Raw genomic sequence first — 21,079 nt, forward strand, 5'->3', positions numbered from 1 at the left:
CCCGGGCACGGGCACACCTCATCACGTTGTCATCGATCTGCATCAGGGAGGTCGCCGTGTAGAGGCGGCTCAGGTCCGTGTCCTCCAGGCTCTGGGGCTTCTTCACGTGGTCTCCAAAAAGAGCTTGCCTAGAACGAGACATGCAGGCAAACCGAGAATAAAGCAGACGGCAAAGCAAATCACCACGTCGTACACCTGAAGTATCTTACACTTCTGTCAGTTATGCCTCAACAAAGCCGAAAGATTTTTTTTTAATTTAAAAAGCAGACAATGAACCACAGCTGAGCCAGCTTCCTCGCCCAGAGGCAGCCGGGAGAGAGCGTCTGACGAGGCATCTGCGGGTAAGTTAGAAACGGACCCCTCGGCCTTCAGAATGCCCTGGGGACGAGCTGCACTGTTGACTTTGGAAGGACTGAAGAAAGATGAACGTCCAGACCTTATGTTCCTTATCTTCATGGGCAGCCACACAAACTAAAGACTGGGTTTGAGCCGAGGAGAAGATTACAGAACTTTCACCGCAGGAGGGCTCTGTGGGGAGTGGCGGGCCGTCGGCCCAACAGTGAGGGGCCTCCCTCCAAAGCTGTGGGGCCTCATCTTTGCACGGGTGTTGACACTGCCCCCTTCGGCAGAACCTCTTTCCCCTATGAGCCGTTTCTGTCACTTAACCCATTGAGCATTTGAGCAAATCGAGGGCTCTCCAACATGTTGGCTAAAAAGCTAACGCACACTCAGGAGAATTATCATTTCTGTCAAGAAGAAGGTCCATCTGGAGAGGGTGACAATGGGGGGGGATGTCAAAATGAGCGCGCTTAGGCTCCCATTCTCCGCCAGAGCTCAGCCACACGGCTGGAGGAGGACTGAGTCCACCTTAAGGTTTGGCCCAAAGCGGGGGAAAAAGTCACTATGGAACCTGAGTCTTCTGGGATCCGTTCACAACCTCTCCCGAAAAAGAGGAACAGATTTCTTTAATAATTTATTTTTTTTCAAAAGATTATTAGGAAGATCCTATCCCTTCGGGAGAGAACTTACAATTTAAAGTGTCTGTATTATGCAGTGCCGCATGTCAGTTATATCTCAATAGAAGTGGAAAAAAAAAAGTGGACAGTGCTGATGAAAAACAAAATAGTGTCCCTAAATTTTCTAGATGTTTGGCTTTCTGTGGTAAATTTAAAGAATGTAAATATACTTAAAGCACATTCAGAAGACTCTCCCAATTTTTATGAATTACATGATGGACCTTCCAGACTAATTAATTAGTGGCAAGAGTGGGCCCTGTAGCAGAACAAACGTCCCCTGGGAGGAGCCACCTTCCCTTCCAGAGGTGCGGAGAGGCGGACAGAGGGCTGGGCCTTGGCGTCAGAGTCACTCCCGACTCAGGGCCCAGCAGACAACTGATGCTCAAACACCACAAGCTGAAAGGAAACAGTTTACGTCCAGCCAGCATGGGGGACACGGTCTGTCTCTGTCCTCCACCCAGCCAACATGAGGACCTGAGGACGTGCTGGGTGGCCTGGCGGCACCAGCCCTCCCTGGGCACCACGTGAACCCCGCCCACAGGAAGCCCAATCTGGGGTGCGTGGTCGGGCCGGGAAGTACCACATTTTCTTTTAACCAAGGAGAAAAAGAGAGTAAGAAACTGATCATTCAGTCAGATTGCTTTTCCTAGGATGGCGTAAAAAAAACCCTAAAGCTGTATTTTTTGAGGGCCCGTTATGTGCCAGGCTCTGGGGGAAATCAAAGAAGCCCCAGCCCTCCAGCGCTTGACAGTTTAGTTCAAGACGCAGGATTCACACAGCGGCAGCAACGGGAAAACAACTGGCGGGTGGAAGAGTCGGCTTCATGGGGGAGGACTGAGATGGGCCTGAAAGGATGGGGTGGGTTTGGACAAGCAGAGATGATGGGAAGGGCATTCTTACAAGGGCACAGCGTGGGAGAGGCCGGGGGGCTCTGAGTGACCCTGTCCAGCGGGAGGGGAGGAGCAGGGGAGGAGGGAGAGATGACGATGACGTGGTTGTCATTGTCAATGATAACCAAGGGGAAGAAATCCTCAGTGACGTTTACCGGGTCCTACAGCACGTCAGGCACGCTCTGTCAGGGGCCAGCCCACTCGGGGATCCTGAGGGAGAGGCAGGACGAGCAAGGGGGACTTTGCGGACGCAGCGCTTAGTTCCGGCGGCTGGACTGTGTCAAACTGCTGCGTGGTCAGAGCCCTAGGAGCCAGCAGAGCACGAATCCTGATCCGTGAGCACAAACGCGGCCGAAGGAGAAAGGCTCCTAAGCAGCGACCAGCTGCCCTCAGGGCTGCTCTAACTCGGGGAGGAACGGTGTAGAGCGGGCTTCTTGTCTCAGATTCATGGGGAATTATGACAGCAGAAAGCGATGCGGTGAACTTGGTGGCTCGGGACAAGGTGGCCACCATGGAATCGGCACCACCCCTGTCCTTTTTTTTTTGCCCTGGAGAAACAGGATTCTGGAATAAGCAGAGAGGAGCTGTCTGCCGGGAGAGGGAAGGGGCGTACCTGTGCGAGAGGATGATCTTCTTCATGTTGTCCGCCATGAGGAAGTTGTAGAAACGCCGGCACTGATCCCACTGCATGAAGGTCTTCTGGGCCCTGGGGGAAGCACAGCCCAAGTGAGGGGACCGCGGCCGGGAGGGGACGCGGCGGGCGCAGGCTGGGAGCCGAGGCCCTCGCCCCTGGGGAAGGTGCCTGCCCGGAGAGCACCAGCTCCCTCCGTGGGCACAGGGCCTTGGACGCGGGACTCAAACGATCTGCAGAGAAACCGCTGGTCACCACAGCCCTGCTGACCGCGAGACCCCACGGAGAAACCTCTGTAGGGCCCGAGGCTTCGTGGGTGACACTCCTGACACCCCGTTCCCCACTTCTCTCAGTCACAGACCCTGCTAGAACCTGCCAGAACCAAAGCCGGCTTCAACTGTCATTCGAACACCTCCCACCCTGAAAGCAAGGTTTCCTGGGTTAATAACAGGAGAGGGTAGGGGAAGGGTGGGTGGGCCAAGCTACAGTGCAGGAAAAATCTAAAAAAAATTCTTTTCTTGCTGTTTGAGAGGGAAAGGGAAATCACACAATTGGAGCTTCCTTTGATTAGCCAGGAACGTGTAAGGGGGAGGAATGGAGGGAGAGCTAGGGAGGAGACACGCCCGTCTGGGCACAGTGGAGGGGCTGGTCTTGAGTCCTTCTGCCTCCACAGCCAGGGCGTGTGGCGGGCACGAGCTAGGCCTGCCTGACTTGAGGTCACCATGAACCCCCCAGCAGTGGCACTAGGCAGGTAATAACATCCCCGTTTCCAGATCAGGAGACCAAGGACTCAGAGAGGTCAAGGGACCGGCCCTGGGTCACACAGAACAGTGAGTATGGCTGAAGTCTGGGCCAGGCCTGCTCGGCTCCAGAGCCCGTGTTTGGCCGCCACCCAGCACAGCGGGAGGAGACGGCATGGCCAGCCTTCTCGACGGCCTCTGCAGCAGCCTGCCCCATCCTCATGTCAAAGGAACAAACACCAACGGCTAATTCCCACCACTCCGCCCACGCTAACCCTCCTGCCGGTTTCTGGGTCTCGAGGCCTGATGCATGCTGGGAATGGGTCTGGTGTCACCAGTCCCGCACAGAATCCATCGATTTCACACTCTAGTTGGCAGGAGAGGAGACTGGGTGGTTCACAGGCAGCTCTTAAAACTAGTTTCTGAAAGCAATTTCCCCAAAGCTGCCACACTTCAAATTTGGAATGGCAACTGTTTCCCATAATATTATGGTTAAAAAACAAGAGCCGGTGGGGAGTTAAAAGACAAAGGGTGTGTGGATTTCATGGGCTGTGCCATGCTCATGAGACACGGGCTGAAGCTCAGAGTGTACACTAACATCCCCTTCAAAGGTCAAAAGGCCATGCTATAAACGCACAGGGGGCCTCCCCAAAGCGGCAGGAAGAGGACAGGCCAGAGCACCGTGGGTGGGACCCCAGCTAAGGGGGCCCTGTGGACACTTGCCTCTCAGTCTGAGGGAGGCAGGAGGGGGCTGGCCAGTCAGTGAACCACACCTGCTGCCTCGGGCGGCGCCCGTCCTCTGACCCGTGATCCCCAGGCTGCCCCTTCCCCAGGGGGCCAACGGTCTTGGGATCCCAGCTGTCTCTCGCCCTCATCCATTTCTCCCTTTGCTGACCTCCCGACTGTTTTTGTTAGCGTCCCCTTCATATTAGAGGGAGTGCAGAGGTGGGGAAGGGAGGAGGTGCTGACCACAAACTTAAGATATGAGAGGATGCTCCAGCACTGCAGAAGATTCTCAACTGAATAACTCCACAGGTGCCACTTGCTGAAAGGCTCCAGGGATCCACAGAGCCCAGGGCTCGAAGAAGGGCAGGGACAAGGATGCTGGGGCCAATGTTTCACCCAGTCAGTACTGGCTAACACTGATTCCCAGTATCTTTGGTAACTTTATATTGATTTAATAAGACTTAATCAACATCAACGTGTGATAAAAACATTCCTTCCATTTATTTTAAAAAGCCCTGATTTCTTCAATTCCAACAATAACCTGAAAAGAAATCAAAGAGAGGGGAACCTATAGACTAAAGGAAACTTAGGAGACAAATCAGTAAAAGCAGTGTGGACATTATGTGGATCCTGATTCAAATAAGCCAGCTGTGAAAACACTTCTGAGACAATCAAAGAGATCTGAACACTAGACTGGAAATGGGGTATTCGGGAATTATTGTTAATTTTTCGGGTGTGATAATGGTATTGTGGTTATGTTTAAGAAAAAGTCCTTAGAGTCTTTTAGTGCTACCGAGTGAAATATTTACAGACGATACGATGTCTGCGATTTGCTTTAAAATAATCCAGTTTACGGGAGAGGGGTGAGTGGATGTGGTGTAAAGGAACAAGAGTGGCTTAGAGTTAGTTAAGAATTGTTGAAGCTGGTGGTGGGTGCATGGGGGGTTCAACATCCTACTCTTTCTATTTTATATATGTCTAAAATTTTCCATAATAATGAAGAAGGAGGAAGAGAAAGAAAGAAGATAGAAAATCATTACGGATCATGAGCTACTGAAAATCATTTGCCCTGCTGGGCAGAATCAAAGATCAAAGAGATACAGACAAGGGGCCGGCCCGGTGGCGCAGCGGTTAAGTTTGCACGTTCCGCTTCTCGGCGGCCCGGGGTTCGCTGGTTCGGATCCCGGGTGCAGACATGGCACTGCTTGGCAGCCATGCTGTGGTAGGTGTCCCACGTATAAACTAGAGGAAGATGGGCACGGATGTTAGCTCAGAGCCAGGCTTCCTCAGCAAAAAGAGGAGGACTGGCAGTAGTTAGCTGAGAGCTAATCTTCCTCCAAAAAAAAAAAAAAACAAAAAAAACCCCAAAGAGATAGAGACAAGAGTCAAAATCAGTATTAACTGGTTGATTTCAAGCCTCAACCACCATCCTCAGGGATGGTAAAGAGACCAGCAGGTTATCGGGACCTCTCTACACATAGCCTCATCAGGACCCTCACTCATGCAGCTCCCATCAAGCCAAACTCCAATTTATCTGCCCTCTTCTTGCAGTGGGAGGGAGGAGACAGGACCAGGCTAGTGTGGCAAACGAGCCTTGGGGCTGGCGATGGGATGAGGGTCTAACAAGATGTCCAGGCCACCGGGCTGGCAAGAGTTAGAGCAAGGATTTGAACTATGGCCCATCTGACGCCACCAGGTAGTTTGCCAAACTCTGCACAAGCCACTTCACCTCTCCAAGCCTCGGTTTCCTCATCTGTCAAATTAGAGCATTGAACTAGAGAATCCATTTGCACACCCAGATTGCTCCATGGCTCAAGCATCTAGACAGTTCTATCACAGAGGTGACAGAGGCCACCCTGGGGAACCTTGGTGGTGTTTTCATTGCTTCTGCTAATGGTAGATGGAATTTGGTAGACAGGGGTGGTAAGCAGAGAGCTGGCCAACTAGTGGTGTCAAGACTGGGTCTGAACCCTGGCCTCGGCTGAAGAGCCCTGAAGGCTGGCAGGCTCCTGGGCTAGATGGAGCATGCATCTTATAAGAATGAGGAGAATGTCTGCCTGGAAACTAGATGACTCAACCAAGAGGGTTTAAAGAGAAAGGTGAAAGTGGTAGGGAGGGAACACGCAGATGAAAAGGAGACAACATGGCAGACAGGCTTCAAGTATGACAGGGTGATGAGAATAGCAGAGTCACGAGGGCAAATGGGCAAGAAGGGGAGGGAAAGATGACATTTACAGCTGCAGGTATCAGTATGGCACTGGGCAGAGCACACCCAAGGCGAACTTGACTCAGGATTGTGCACAGATCTCAGAGGGATCGGTGAGATTTGCTGAGAGGGGAGCAGGAGTGGAAGGAACCCTGTGATGGATACTGGGTGGCTGTTCAAAATAAGAAAAGTTTTCAGAAAGAGAAGCAGAAAAGTGCTATATGGCAAGAAAACACAGACCTGCATTGAGTCCAAAGTCCAAGGTGGAAAAACTGTGGAGAATGTTTGGGTAAGATCTGCCAGATCAGATGGAAGAAATGAATTTTACACTTCTTGATGCAAACCACAAAATGGACACCCAAGCCGGGGTACTTCCCCCAAAACCAGCTTGGCTTCACTGGGAGTCTTATTCCAGAACCATCTGTATGGACTTTTAAAGAACTTTATCCATCCACCTACCTACTTAACTATTGTCAAAACAAATAAAGTTCTTTTAAAACGTTTACTTCTAATCAATGTAACATTAAATAATAAGACATTATCCATACTGGTTTCCCAGCCATCGGCTGGTGAGGGATTTCTCTTTGAACGGTTAAAAGAATTTTAAAAGGTGTTGTGGAAGGAGATGGATTTTTAAACCACTTAGAAGAGGGTTCAGATACAGGTGTCTACAATTATGTTTGGGGCCATCAATTAGGCAAGGAAGAGCTGAGCCAACCATTTTACCCTGATGGGCGACTGATGAGAGAAAGCTCAACTTTCCAACTCGTACTTTGCAAAACGAGTGGACCAAGCATTGATGAAAAGGAATTGAAGTTGGGAGAGAATGAACTGGGGAAAGAATGCATTTAACGCCCAAAAGAATTAAATTCTCCTGGCTCAAATAAATTACATCTCAGAGTGCTGAGAGACTGTGAGAAGAGCCCAACAGCTTTCCTGTGGTCTTTGAGAAAATATGGAGGATGAGAATGAGAGAGTGCTTCTGTGAGATTGGGATGGGCACATATGACTCATATCCCAAAAGGGGAAAGAAGGCAGGGGTCCTGCAAATTAAGACTGGTGATGAATTTATGGGATGTGGAGCTAGGCAGTATGAAAAAATACCTTGAAAGCAATATGCTAATGAAACTTTAAAATTAAACTGCATTAAGAATTTTCCCAGAATGCGACGACACCGATGTAAGAAAACTACTTTTACTTGTGGAGGGAGGCGGTTCCCTTCCAGGCTTGCCCAGGTACTATCTTTTTTTTTTAAATTGTGGTATAAAACACATACCATAAAATTTACCATCTCAACCATTTTTAAGTATACATCTCAGTAGTGTTAAGTATATTCACATTGCTGTGTGTAAGAGATCTCCAGAACTTTTTCATTTTACAAATCTGAAACTCTATACCCACTAAAGTACAACTGCCCATCTCTCCCTCCCTACAATCATATTTTCACATAGTGGCCTTCCGCTCTACTTTTTTTTTTTTTTAACATATTTTATTTTATTTTTATGTATTTATTTTTGAGGAAGATTAGCCCTGAGCTAACATCTGCTGCCAATCCTCCTCTTTTTGCTGAGGAACACTGGCCCTGAGCTAACATTCGTGCCCATCTTCCTCTACTTTATATGTGGGACGCCTACCACAGCATGGCTTGCCAAGCGGTGCCATGTCCACACCCAGGATCTGAACCAGTGAACTCTGGGCCGCCGAAGCGGATGTGCGAACTTAACTGCTGCACCACTGGGCTGGCCCCCTCTCTACTTTTAATATACACAATCTGTCATGTTACGCATTTTCTTGATTTTTAAAGATAAAAGCTGCTTTGTCTTCCACTAAATTTGAGAGTGATAATTTACAACTCTCCCTCATGCTGGACATGTGGGTTACTTCTAACTTGGCCCTACAAGACAGTCGTACTGCAGTGGGAGCAAAGCCAGGACCAGCCTTGAACAGAGTGGCCTCTGAGAGGACGGACCCAGGCAGAGGGCTCCGAGCTAGCAGGTGGTTCATGGGCAGGGCCGACCTCCAGGGAGGTCATTACTTCCAGCTAGTTCAGCTTGAGATTGCAAGTGAAAGAAAACCTCCCCTCTGCCTGGCCGGGGAGTGGGCCCCAATCCCTCGTGCCTGCCCGGCTGGGCTTTGTGGCCACATGGGGCAGGGAGCTCGGCCAGGAGGAGGGCTGACCACCGGCAAACCCCCTTCCTTCCTCATCAGAGCGTTTCCCTTAGGATGTACTTTGACAGGAATGGGATCGCTAAGTCAAAGGGCATGTCAGACACTCTCATTTCTCTGATTAAAAAAATTAACAACGAAAAATAAACAATAATCCCCAAGGCAGTGAGGGCATTCCCTGTGGTCAGCTTCACAACCCAGTGGTGCAAAAGGTAAGCCGTTTCCTAGGTTGGAGTTGTGCCCACAGTTTTGTCTGAACTCAGCAGATTTTTCCCCTGTGCTTAGCTCTGATACACAATTACTGAATCTTAAGCTGCTGGACAGCTCTTCGACTGTAAACCCAGGCTTGATGAAGGTACAGTTCTATAGAAGGACTTGAACAATAATGCTCGCTTTGCTCATAAACTCACCCACAGCCTGGAGTTTGCCCACTAAAAGCAAAGGAGAGAACAGATGCGCCATTGGTAGGGAAAGTGGTGCCCAGCCCTTCTCCATGGCAGGAAAGCCTGCTAACATGGGGACGTTACAGTGCTAAACTCAGCGGTGCTCACACGCACACTCAGCCGGGAGCAGGACTGCCTTTTGGGAGATCTGGTCATCCCTCTGTTGTCCTGTAAGGGGCCCTTGCCACTGGCCTGGGCACTGGGCTACTTCCTCCTGATTCTCACCTCCTTCCAAAACCCCTCCCCACTTGACTGAGGACTTCCTTGGCACCCATATGCCTAGTGTGCAATCTATTAGTGACATGTATTTGTTGGTTTGCTGCTTTGTAAACACCATTCTGTTGTCATTAAGTGCTGTGAGGCCCTCAGATACAGACTATCTCTTATACCCAAACTGTAATAAAATGCTTGGTTGTTTTTTTTTCGGCTTTTTTGGTGAGGAAGATTGGTCTCAGGCTAACATCTGTTGCCAATCTTCCTCTTTTTGCTTGAGGAAGATTGTCGCTGAACTAACATCTGTGCCCATCCTCCTCTATTTTTTTGTATGTGGGACACCACGGCAGTATGGCTTGATGAGCGGTATGTAGGTTCGCACCCAGGATCCAAACCGGCGAACCCCAGGCTGCTGAAGCAGAGCATGTGAACCTAACCACTATGCCATTGGGCTGGCCCCCCCTTTCCTTTCTTGTTAAGCCCCACGAGGGTGGGGAACTTTTATGCCTTGTCCCCACTCCCTAGAAGGGAGTCTAGCTGAAGGGATCCATGAGTGAATGAATCTGCGGGTAATCTTCTGGCACCACTATTGGTCCCTGTCACCCTCCTGTCTGGTCGCAGTTCGCTGGGTGAAGTCATCATTGAGGCTTTTCACAATAAAGTTGCAGATGATTAACGAAACCAGAGTACGCAGATTGCCAGGGCTGGCCGGCCGCGGTTTGCTGAGGAAGCACGTCCAGCCGGCCCCACACCATGCGCTTCCAGGGCTCGCGCCCCTCCTTCAGCGGTCAGCACATCCTCCAAGGCAAGCTTGTCAGCAGCGGCTAGACTCTGTTCACTACAGCAAGCGGGCGCTGGCTTCTGCGCCTGAACTGGCTCTGGCTAGAGGGAGGTGCGCTACGGAGCCGAGAAGCCAGAGGGAGGGGACAGTCACTGACAAGCAGCTCTCTAGACTCAACCGGGAGGGATTTACCGGAAGCACGGACTCCCGTGTGTGTGGCCCTGCAAGGGGCGGCGAGCCCTCGCGGCTCCACCTCGGCGTAAAGGAAGCACGGCTGCCATCATCCCAGCGCCGAAAAGGCTCATGGCCCTCAAGCCTTGGCAGGAAAGAAAGGTGACACTGGTTTAAAGTAAGGCACTGTCCTTTGGTGAGCAGATCTCGTTAAAATGTTGAGGGGACCTGAGCCCTGGGCAGTGGCAGCAGAGAGAGGGGACGTGTCTCCCTGACCTGCCACCAGCTCCCTTGTGGGGCCACAGGTCTTAGCCCTAGCATCAGTTTTCTGTGCTCCAGAGGACAAACCTGCCTCTCTCTTTCCTCGCTGCAGGAGCGTGATGTGACGATAGGTAATTGCAAGTATGAGCATCTTGAGGGTCTCAAAGAGGGCTGGTGTAGACGATGTCTACAAAAGGTATAGCACCTCACAGATCGTGATTTCCCAGCTTCTGACACCCCTGCCTTAGTCCACACATCTTGGTTCCCCGAACGTGAGCATCGTGTGCTTCTGCCAACAGCAGGTGGCGCCACGGCAGCAAAATGAAAGGAAGCCGTTGTCATTTGAGATGTTGCACATGGGAAAAAAAAAAGAAAACTAACTTGTCCTACATCCTCCCAGTTATCAAATCCGGGGCTCTCTGAACACAAAGTCAGTGCTCACGGTAATTTCAGAGCACTCGGTCTGGGAAGGGACTCCAGCGACGCCAACTGCACGGAGGATAGAAGGCTTGCCGAAAACTGGAGCATCCGTCAGGTGCGGGCAGGCAAGGTCCTCCTGCAGGGCCCTGCTCCCTTGAATCCTGTGGTAGGCCCCGTTTCCCCTCTCCATTATCCCAGTCACTGGTCAGGAGGGGACTTTGGTGAACTCTGGTTACATACTGGCCATGAGCTGGGAGTGAAATCTTCCGAGTAAAGCAGGGATGAAGGAACACGTCCTTTCAGCTGGCTCTCCAAGTGCCGAGGGGAGTGGAGGGGGATTCCCAACCGTCCCAAGGAGAGACGGGGGGACCACCCTGGGCCTGTAAGACCAGAGCCGGAGAGACCACTGAGGCGCCCGGCCCAATGACAGCTAAACGAGGCTAAACATCAGGAGCCACCTCTGAAATGTGTCCAAAGGCCAATTCCTGGCCTCAGGCCCAGATTCATGAATCAGAATCTCCACGGGTGGGGCCCAAGAAACTGAATTTATTTCTAACATGATTGCCCAGGTGAGTCTCAGTGAAGTGAGACAGTGACCAGCTCACCAGACCGGTCTTTGTGACCCACTGACCTACCCCACTGCCCATTTTACAGTGACTAGCAATGATAATGACAGTGACTACCAGCTTGCTACGTGCTGGCACTGTGCTAAGGCCTTCATATGCGTTCACTCCTCTCGCCCTCACAACGGCGCTATGAGGTAGCTACTATTTATTATTACTGTCATCCCCATTTTGCAGGTGAGGAAAACTGGAACCCAGGCCTTGGTCCTAGAAGTCAGGAAAGGTTCCATCAGGGATGTCTTTCACGCCTACTTTTGGGTACATTTAAATCCTTTGTGGCCACGTTAAGCCTCGTGGGCAGAGGCTGAATTCTAGGCCTGCATTTGTCCTTTGGATGTGCTGGCTTCAAACTCTAGTAACATATTTTTAGAAACAACATGGCCTCTATCCATCCGAAAATGATGAAATAGGTTTAAACTACACCATGAGAGATATGGGTGAGGCAAAAAGGAAGGATTCATTTATTACCTATAAGGACTGTTTGGCATTAGGCTGGATCAATAAGGGAGACTTTTTTACTTTCTTGTGTGATTTTGGATTTCTTCAAGAGATCTTTAATAATGGGTCATCTGCATTTGTAACAAAAGACATTATCATGAAGAATGAGCACAGGCAAATACATGAATGCATTTGAAGAGTCTGGAGAGATGTGTGCGAATGAGTGTGTGTGTAAGTGTGTGAGTGTGGTGACCCTCGAGAGCTCTGGGACAACACTGATCTTGAGGGGAGTCAGAGTGGACGATGATGCCCTCAGAGGACTCACCCTGCAGGGTCCTGCTGGCAGGAGACTAAGGGGCAAGATCAACCCTGACCCTTTGGTCATCTCCTGTGAGTGGATGTTGGGGATGCCTAAGAGAAGAATATTTGAAGGCGAGGACTCAGATTAAATGCTTTCTACAGATCCCTTCCAGATGCCATCTGACACTCACTCTTCTGTAGGGAGGAGGAACCTGGGATCACGAGGCCCAGCTCTCAGGTCCTGGTTTGCCCGTCTCCCGTGTCCTTCAGAAACCCACTGTCCGACAAAACTCCCAGAGCATCAGCACAGTGAGCCGCCTCACGGAGCCTCCGCAGGGAGACAGCGCTATTCGGGGGGACTGTGCTCAGCTACAGATCTGATCCCATAACACGGCCGCATTGCCCAGACTGAAGGGGTCTGAGAGGGCAACCCCAGTGTATGAAGTGGAAGCAAAACAAAGTGAATCCGAGACCCAGAAACTTCTGCTGGGTCTGCTACAGCATTTCCCCTGGTCTTCACGGACCAGCGTCTGGTGCACTGGGGCATCTCAATAAACAGGCACTAAGGGAAGGACCTGAGCAAAGAAAGGAGTGGGCGCATGTGTGGGGGTCACTCACCTCAGCGCGCTGTAGCCCTGACACACGCTGACGCAGCACAGCACCTTGTCTTGGTTTGTCTGAGTCTCCCCCAAGTATTTACACACGATGTTGCCGCCCAGGCTGAAGCCCACAACGACCAGCTGGGTCAGGGGGTACGTCTTCTTGATGTAGTTGACCATGGCTCCGAACTCCCAGGTGCAGCCTGTGGACAGAGTCAAGCCGCTCAATCACTTGAGGTGCAACAAGATCGGAGAAAGTGCAGGCTGGAGGGTTACTAAACGGGTGCCAAGATACTAACAGAGAGAGAGAGAGAGAAATACATATCTGTATGGCGTGTGTGTGTGGAGAGAGACAGACAGACACTTCTCCTGGGATACCTGGAGAGAAGTTTCCAGATGCCCCTCAGTATAAGAGGAAACATGGCCTTGGCAGTACCCATGAGGGGAGGTACCATGTTTAACAGGTGTGCACAGCTCCTTTCAAGGTGGCTGGTGAGAAACCCGTCTAGATGCTCATGGAAATCAAAACAGGTATTCAGGGCTCGCAGGAGCACATTTGCTCACACACAGATGCTAACAAAAGCAAGAGCAACACCTTTGGGATTAGCTTCTCAGGCTACAAAACAGGATGCGATACCCACGTGTACAAGGATTCACGGTGTTAAGAAAAGTACCAAGTGGATGTTATTTACAGGCTCTTCTTGTCAGCATGGGGGAAGGAAGGAAAGACAAACTTCAGTCCGGAGGGACGGGCTGGATGCTCTATAGACTAGGATAAAATGTTCTTGGTGACGTAAGGACAGGGTGCCAAGGGAGGCAGACCCATTCAGAGACACGCAGAGGAGCTTTCCCAGCGGAGAGCGCGTTGGGGCCTCGTTCGCCCAGAAGGGATGACCTCGGCTGGGGTCCCCTAGGGAAGCTGGTGAAGCCAGGTTATGTCTCAGCAGCTTTGCTAAGAGGAGGAGGTTATTGGCTGTAGGTGGGTGAAGAGATTTATCACATCCTTCTAAGACCCAACCCTGGCTCTTGAGGGAGCCAATTTAAAATCAAACCCAACAGGGAAAGTTAGGGATGTTGGCAAGAAGCATGTCCAAGACAGAGCAGCATGAGTAGAGTATGGCCTTACAGTGGAAACACACTGCTGACCTTGCACCAGCTCAGAAGTCTCGACATCCCTAACAGGAGCTGAGCTCCTTTCTGAACCAGCAAGCCGTAGGGGCACGGCCTTTTGATCCTGGGGCAAGCCCTCATTATATCCTCTTTCTCTTATATTGGGACGCAGCCTAAGCGAGGCCGGCACAACCCCACGCAGGGGTTCTCGAACTGCAGTGCGCATCGAGTCCCCTGGAGAGGGTGTTATAAATGGGCATTCCTGGGCTTCACCCCCAGAGAAGCTCATTCAGCAAGATGAGGGCCAGGCCCAGGAATCTGCATTAAAAAAAATTTCGAATAGCTAACTCATGCACATGGCACAAAATTTAACAGGCATAAAAGATGTGGTAAAAGGTAATTTCTTATACTCTTTTTAAAAATATCAATGGTAGCATACATATTGTTTAGTACCTTGCTTAGCTTTTTTTTTTAAACAGTGTCTCTTAGAAACCATTGCGTAACAATACACATAAAGCTGCCCTGTCGTTTTGTCTTTTTAACGAGGTATAACATACACTCAGGAAAGTGCACAATTGATGAATTCATACATGCTTACAGCCATGTAACCACTACCCAGATCAAGACGTGGAGTATTCCTGACACTCCGGAGGCCCCCTCACGCCTCTTTTCACACAATATCCCCTGGACTTCGACTAATGATCACAGTCACAAAGTGTTGGGAGCTCCTGAGGCTCAGAACGTGGCAAAAGATACTTAAGACTAAAGGCAAAGCTGGAGGCCGAGAGCTGCTCCCTCCCAGCGTGGAAAGACGCAGGTTTCCTTCACTCTGAGCGGGAAGTCTTTCTCTCCAGGGAGAATCAGACAGCTCCTGTTTTCTCCCTCCTGTGCCCAGCAGGCCTTGTGGCAGTTTGCAGGCCTCCAATAAACAGCTACTGACTTGAGTGGATCCTGACGGCCTCTGAACGGGTTCTGGTGACAGGCTCCCGAAGGAACCTTGAACTCTTGACTTTGGGATTTGAAATGCCAGCCTTTTGTCCCCACCTAGGCCATTCGCCCAAGTTTCTCTTTCTAAAAAGGTAGCAATGGAAGGAATATTGTACCTCCAGGGAATGCTGGCTTTAAAATGGGGAGCCGTGATGTGAGAGAGGGGGGTCTTCAAATGCACTCAGCTGCTATCACAGGCACTCGGTCACACAACAAATGAAAATTCAGAAATCCCATTAGAGACATCTGTTCACCTGCCTCAGGCCGTAAGGGGCCTTCCAGACATGGCCTGGATGAGGCAGCACGGCGTCCCGGCTGAGTGAAGGGCTCTGTGGTCGACCGCCTGGGCCTACCAGTTATTGGCCCCAAACACTGCCAACTTCCCTCTGATGACCAGCAACCCCCAGGGACAAGGACAATCTACAGCTTCCAGGTGCCCTGCTGGAGGCTCGGCATCCATAGGAACAGGAGGGGCCTGGGAACGGGTTCTTTTAACAAATACTCGACAACTTTATCTTTATCACGAGGGAACTCTGGGAGGTACTACGACCTTGGGCAAGTTACCCAACCATCTTGGGTCTGTTTCCCCATCTGTAAAATGGAGGTAATAATAGCAAATACCTCCTAGAGTTATTTGGAGGAGTCAGTAAGGTGACAAAGGTAAAGGGCTAAAACCAGGGCCTGGAACATGATAAGCATTTAATGTTAACTACTATTACAACTGTTAATTCCCTTTTCTTTTAAAAATATCATTTAAGTACAACCATGTTCATGGCAGCTTTGTTCACAATAGTCTAAAGGTGGAAGCAACCCAAGTGCCCATCAACAGTTGAGTGGATAAACAAAATGCGGTACATCCGTACAACGGAATATTATCCAGCCTTAAAAAGGAAGGACGCGCTGACACAGGCTACAACATGGGTGAACCCAAAGGACATTATGTTAAGTGAAATAAGCCAGACACAAAAAGACACATACTGTATGATTCCTCTTGTCTGAGGTATTTAGAGCAGTCAAATTCAGAGACAGAAAGTTGAAAGATGGTTGCAGAAGCTGGAGGGAGGGGAACGGGGAGTCGTTGTTTAATGGGTACAGAGCTTTGTTTTGCAAGATGAAAAGAGTCCTGGAGATGAGCTGCACAACAACGTGAATGCAGTTAACACTACTGAACTGTGTGCCTAAAAATGGTGAAGATAGGAAATTTTATCTTATGTGTATTTTACCACAATTAGGAAAAAAATCATTTAAACAAAGAATTGTAGCTTAACCCTTAAAAAGGCCCATCTAGATTTCTAGATTTTTCTCCAAAGCAGTGTTCTTCAATCTGACCGCACATTAGAGTCACCTGGGGATCTTGTAAAACAGTAACAACAAACACTGATGCCTGGGCCCCCCATGGACTAATTAAATCAGAGTATCTGGGGCTGGGACCCAGGCATGGATGTTCTTTTGCAAGATTCCCAGGTGAGTCCAAAGTGCAAGCAGGGCTGAGAACCCCTGGTCGAAGGACCAATGATCTCTCCGGCTCAGACGGATGCGGGGAAGCATTTTTTGAGGCACGCTGTCCCATGCTGTCTCTGGAAGCTCTCTTCGCAGACTTCTTTCCTTTCCACTTGCAGTAAACAACCTTCACACATGGGGGCGCTGCCCTGCCTCTGCATTGGGGTTATACATCACCGCAAGAATGATGCTCCAGCCACGTGGTCCTCAAAGTATGGACCCTGGACGAGCTGCATCAGCACTGCCCGGGGACCAGTTCCAAACGCATGTTCTCGGGCCTCTTCCCAAACCTACTGAATCAGAAACTCGAGGGGTGGGGCCTGACCAGAGGGCCTGTTACGACACAGACGGCTGGGCCCCGCCTGCAGAAGTTCTGATCCAGAGGTCCGGGTGGGCTGAGAATCTGCGTTTCTAACAAGTTCCCAGGTGATGTTGACGCTGCTGGTCCGGGGACCGCACTTTGAGAACCACTGTCCTAGTTGACAGGAAAGCTGGAATGAAACCTCAATTTCCTGTTTCTTTTGTCTTGTAAAAGGGCAGTTCGAAAAGATGCTTCCTATCACTCATAGTTAAATAAAAGCAAACTAAAACGACAATTAGAAGTCATTTTCCACTGCCCATATTAGAAAAAAAAGAACAAGTTTGCCAATACCCAAGACTGGGGAGGGTGTGGGTGACAGGTCCTCTGGCCCATCCACAGAGTGTGCACTGGGATAGCCCCTAGAAGGCAATGGGGTTACAACATCTGCTAATGTTTTTAAAAGGACAAACTTTGGTCCAGGAATTCCACTTGGGGGACTTTATGCTGCACATGTGTGCAAAGATGTGTGCACGTGTGTGCAAAGATATGTACGAATATTCACTGCAGTGCTGTTTGTAGCAGCAAAGAATCGGAAACAACCTAAATGTCCGTCAATGGAGGACTCGTTAAATTGCTGTGAAAAAGAACAGCATAGGGGCCGGCCTGCTGATGTGCAATGACTTCGAGCCATCTTAGCCAGGGACAAGAATGAGGGCGGAGCGGCGGGGGAGGCCCCATCTCGGTGCACTTGTGGGATTATATGCGCACACATATCTGACTGAACATTCGCTGAAGAACTGTGCCCAAGCCATTTTCTGGAGAGGAGATTCGGGGGTCTAGGGTGGGAGGGAGATGTAGTTTGACTCACTGCATGTAGATTTTCGCCCTGTTTGAATGTTTTTACTATGTATATATGTTACTACTTCAATAAAAATCCAGCCAGTTTAAAAATCTAGTGAAAATGCAGAATAAAAAAGATGTTTAAATCCCCTTCGATCAGTTTCAACAATGCTCAGTACACCCGACATCCCCCTCACGCTGGAGCAGTGGGTTTGCAGCCTGGGGTCGGGGGGCATTATTTGCAGTAAGAAACGCTAGTGAGGGACTTATTTTCAATTGTTACCAAAATTTTTACTTCTCCACCATTTCCCTGAGGTTCTGCCTAATTTTGTTTATGCCTTGGCTAATTATTTATATCTTTACGTTTTGTTCTAACATTGAATGAGCCTCATTAGATTGTAAACTCCAAAAAGCAAAGATGCTCTTGGTCTCATTCACCACTGTATCCGTGGGCCCAACGCCTACTGGGCACACAGTCAGTACGACCTAAGCGAATGGAGGAAGCTCGATGCACCACGTCCCAGGCTCTGTACTAGGAACCTAAACACAGGCGAGGAAGCAGGTTGAAAGGGAGGAAATGACTCCCCCAACGTCACACGGTGAGTGAATGGCAGCGCGGGACTCTGGAGCCGTGTCTGACCCCAAGGCCCACTCCTTTGCCTGGCCTCCCAGATCTACAGCATAGGAATGCAGGGATTAACTATTTAATTGTTAAACGTCTTACTTGCTTGCCCTCTGATTCCTTTTACACGCATCTACCTTCACCCAGGTTTGAGCCTAAGTATTGGAGACCTGGAGCAGATGCTCCGATGACACCGGGCAGCTATGAAACTGGATTGGCTGCGCTGCCGAGGAGCAATTACAGCTAACTGTGCAGGTACCTTGGGAACCTCAGTTTCATTAAATACGAACACGTCTGCTTTGGATAAAGGCCAGCCCTGCCTAACACTGGACGAGCCGTTGGACAAGCCGTGTCTTGTGAAGAGCTGCCATCTCTCCCAGGCAAGAGGGGCAAGGATGCGGGTCTGCCCAGCCCCGGGATGGGCCTTCCTGCTGGGATCTCCACCTGACAGCAGTTACGACATGGGCGGTGATGGTGGCCCCTCCCTGGGCTGTTTTACTCAGAGCTACGGCAATCCGTTTTTTAATACTAGGAGGATTTTAATGAGGTTCCACGTATTTAATCCTCATGGGATTAGCACCAGTAACAAGATTAAGGTATCTAATTTTGCCAGCAGCTTTTCAAGACAAGATGAAATATGAGACGCTAACTTGGCCTTCCAGAGATGACTACTACATGGCCATCTTGGAAAGGCAACCTGCTGAGACCAGAAAAGGCCTTTCTCCTTAACCTCTCGCCCGGAGGCAAAGAGAAGGCTGAGGCTGCCTGAAAGCTACTGTTTCATAAGCCATTTCCTCAAACGGCACCAACATGACTAAGCAGACTCAGATGCAGGGACCAGAGACTTGGTGTTCCAAGAGACAGAGCCCTTGAGTCACCTGTCTCCTCCACGCCAGGCCTGCGCCTGGCACACGGTGGGTGTGCCACCAGGGTTAGCCGGGTGAGAAGGAAGTTTGAATCGTGTGGAATGAAAGCACAGAGTACCAGCTAGCGTAACGTGCAGGGGCTGGGAAAGAATTACCCAAACAGCTTTCCCACTAAATTTAATCCAGGAGAATGATCGGGTCAGGCAACAACCTGGCTCGCTGGTGGGCAGCTGGCGGCCTAGCAGCCCCTCTCGTTTTCAGAGGGAAGGCCTGTGAGTCATTTCTCAGAGCTGTGGGGAGGCCACTGCACAGCTGAGTCACCCAGGGGAGGGAACAGCTGCGGAAACAAAACAAGAGCCCTCTTTGCCTGTGACTTTAGGTGGCCTTGTCCTTGTCTCTGAAACAAAGATTTTCACAAATGACTGCATTTAGCTGTTTCCTCAGGTACAGGATGCCTAAAGTAACCTCCTGTGGCTGAAGGTTAAGGATTGGGATCTTACCCTTACCCTGAGGGTGCAGACCCTGTCTGCCTCTCCACAGTCCTGCTCTTGAGATTACTTCCCATCACAGTCCCTCGACTGGCCCCTGGGCACCACCTCAGCGCTCAGTGACTCTCGGCAGATGTTCTTGTCAGATGTTTTACGAAGAGGCTGGAGCTTCTGCAAATTCACCTCCTTCACCCCCCACTCTCCCTCTCTCTTCACCGTCTCCTCTTCCTCCCCCCTCCCCACTGTGTCTTTTTGCCATTTGAACACTCGACTGTCTGTCTCAGAGGCAACAGGATTCATGGTTTCATCTGGAATCATGAACACGATTCAAAATTGAGTCTGCATCAGTTAAAATGGCAGATATGAGAAGCTCACAGAAACATCTAGTTCAGGATCTAATCAAATATCCCCAGATACATTGAGCAGTAAAAACAAAAGAGAAGTTCCTTAAAGATCACTGTCTGCAACTCCTTATGGCAAGACGTCCCGGATCACGGGTGACCTCCACAGCATGCTCTATAGCAGGGTGACCACGCATCCTGGTTTGCCTGAAGTGTGCTGGAGTTTGTCTGTTATTCTGATGCTGATGATGTTATCAGTAAGGTCCTCTTTCACTCTCAAAGGCGTCTCAGTTGGGACGCTAAACTATATGGTCAGCCAGGCACAGGGACTCCTGCCCTCCCAAGAGTGAAATGCTGCCCTCTAAGCAAGGCGAGGTTTTCAGATCTCACATCAAGGTTCCAACAGTTAGCTTAAAGAGCAAAAAATTCCAGTATTACACTCCGTTGGACATTAACGAGCTCCTTCTCCAAGCAAGAGAAGATGATGCTGCGACGTCAGGGACCTCTTCTCAGCTTGATGTCTCGCGCCAGAAGTCGTGTGTTTGGAACCAAGGGAAGGGCCGGCTCCCCTGCTTAAACTCACAGGGAAAGGTACTTTAGATCTTTCGAGACCATTGCAAAGCCAGAAGGCGCTAGCTTGGTGTTCGGCCGTAAGTTCCCAGGAGGGTCACAGTCCTAAGGGACTCAGTCACCTCGTGGGGGCCAAACCTGGGTTGTTATTTTTATTCCTTTCATCTGACACAGAAGAAACTTTTAAAAACTCCCAATTTTTTTCTCTCTTTGAATCAAGATCAAACTCATGGACCCTTTGTCACCTGGCTCTTCACTTTCTGGATGTAAGACTTCAGGAGTCAGTCTTAGAACTGGAGGTCAGAATAACCACAACTGGATAATTCTGGTCTTCAGTGCATTTCCTTGGCTGGCAGACTCCATCCAGCTCTACTTTGCTCTGAACATGACACTGGGCTGAGGAGACAAGGCATTTAGCCAAAGACAGAAAGACGGAGCAGAATGTTTCTTGAATTTACTGGTCTCCTGCAGCATCATTGACAAAAATACTCATATTCCAAACAATGTCTGGGTTAGAAAATGAATTAAGTCAATAAAGAGCAAGCCAACATGTCTACTGCCGCAGTGTTCCCATTAAAGATTAGGCTCTTTATAATAAATACACTTCCAAAAATCTTCAAGACTTCTACAGCTTCCTTCATTTCCAAGTGTTACGCATTGATCTTATTCACATGACTGGGCAGTGGACCCGGTTGGATACAGTAGAATACTCTATTTCACTAAGAAATTTATTTAAAAGATGGATACATTTCACCCTTGTGGGTTCCACTAGTCATCCTGAAAGTTTCACATTTTGCATTTAGTCAGATTAGCTAATATTATTTAATTTA

General features: G+C 49.7%; 1 protein-coding gene across 2 annotated transcripts in view; it reads right to left on the reverse strand.

Annotated features, from left to right (window-relative positions):
* Positions 1-21,079, reverse strand: part of ABHD2 (abhydrolase domain containing 2, acylglycerol lipase) — a 96,315-nt gene that overhangs the window by 11,263 nt on the left and 63,973 nt on the right. For both annotated transcript variants that reach the window (XR_011438573.1, XM_001503110.6), the window contains exons 6-8: positions 12,644-12,827; positions 2,520-2,612; positions 18-128 (exon numbers count right to left, since the gene is read on the reverse strand). Coding sequence is in view for 1 of the 2 variants with exons in the window: in XM_001503110.6 (XP_001503160.1) it covers positions 18-128; positions 2,520-2,612; positions 12,644-12,827 (388 nt within the window). In the remaining variant the exon portion in view is untranslated. The remainder of the gene's footprint in view (positions 1-17; positions 129-2,519; positions 2,613-12,643; positions 12,828-21,079) is intronic.

This window comes from Equus caballus, chromosome 1 (assembly GCF_041296265.1).
Source record: "Equus caballus isolate H_3958 breed thoroughbred chromosome 1, TB-T2T, whole genome shotgun sequence".
Taxonomy (NCBI): domain Eukaryota; kingdom Metazoa; phylum Chordata; class Mammalia; order Perissodactyla; family Equidae; genus Equus; species Equus caballus.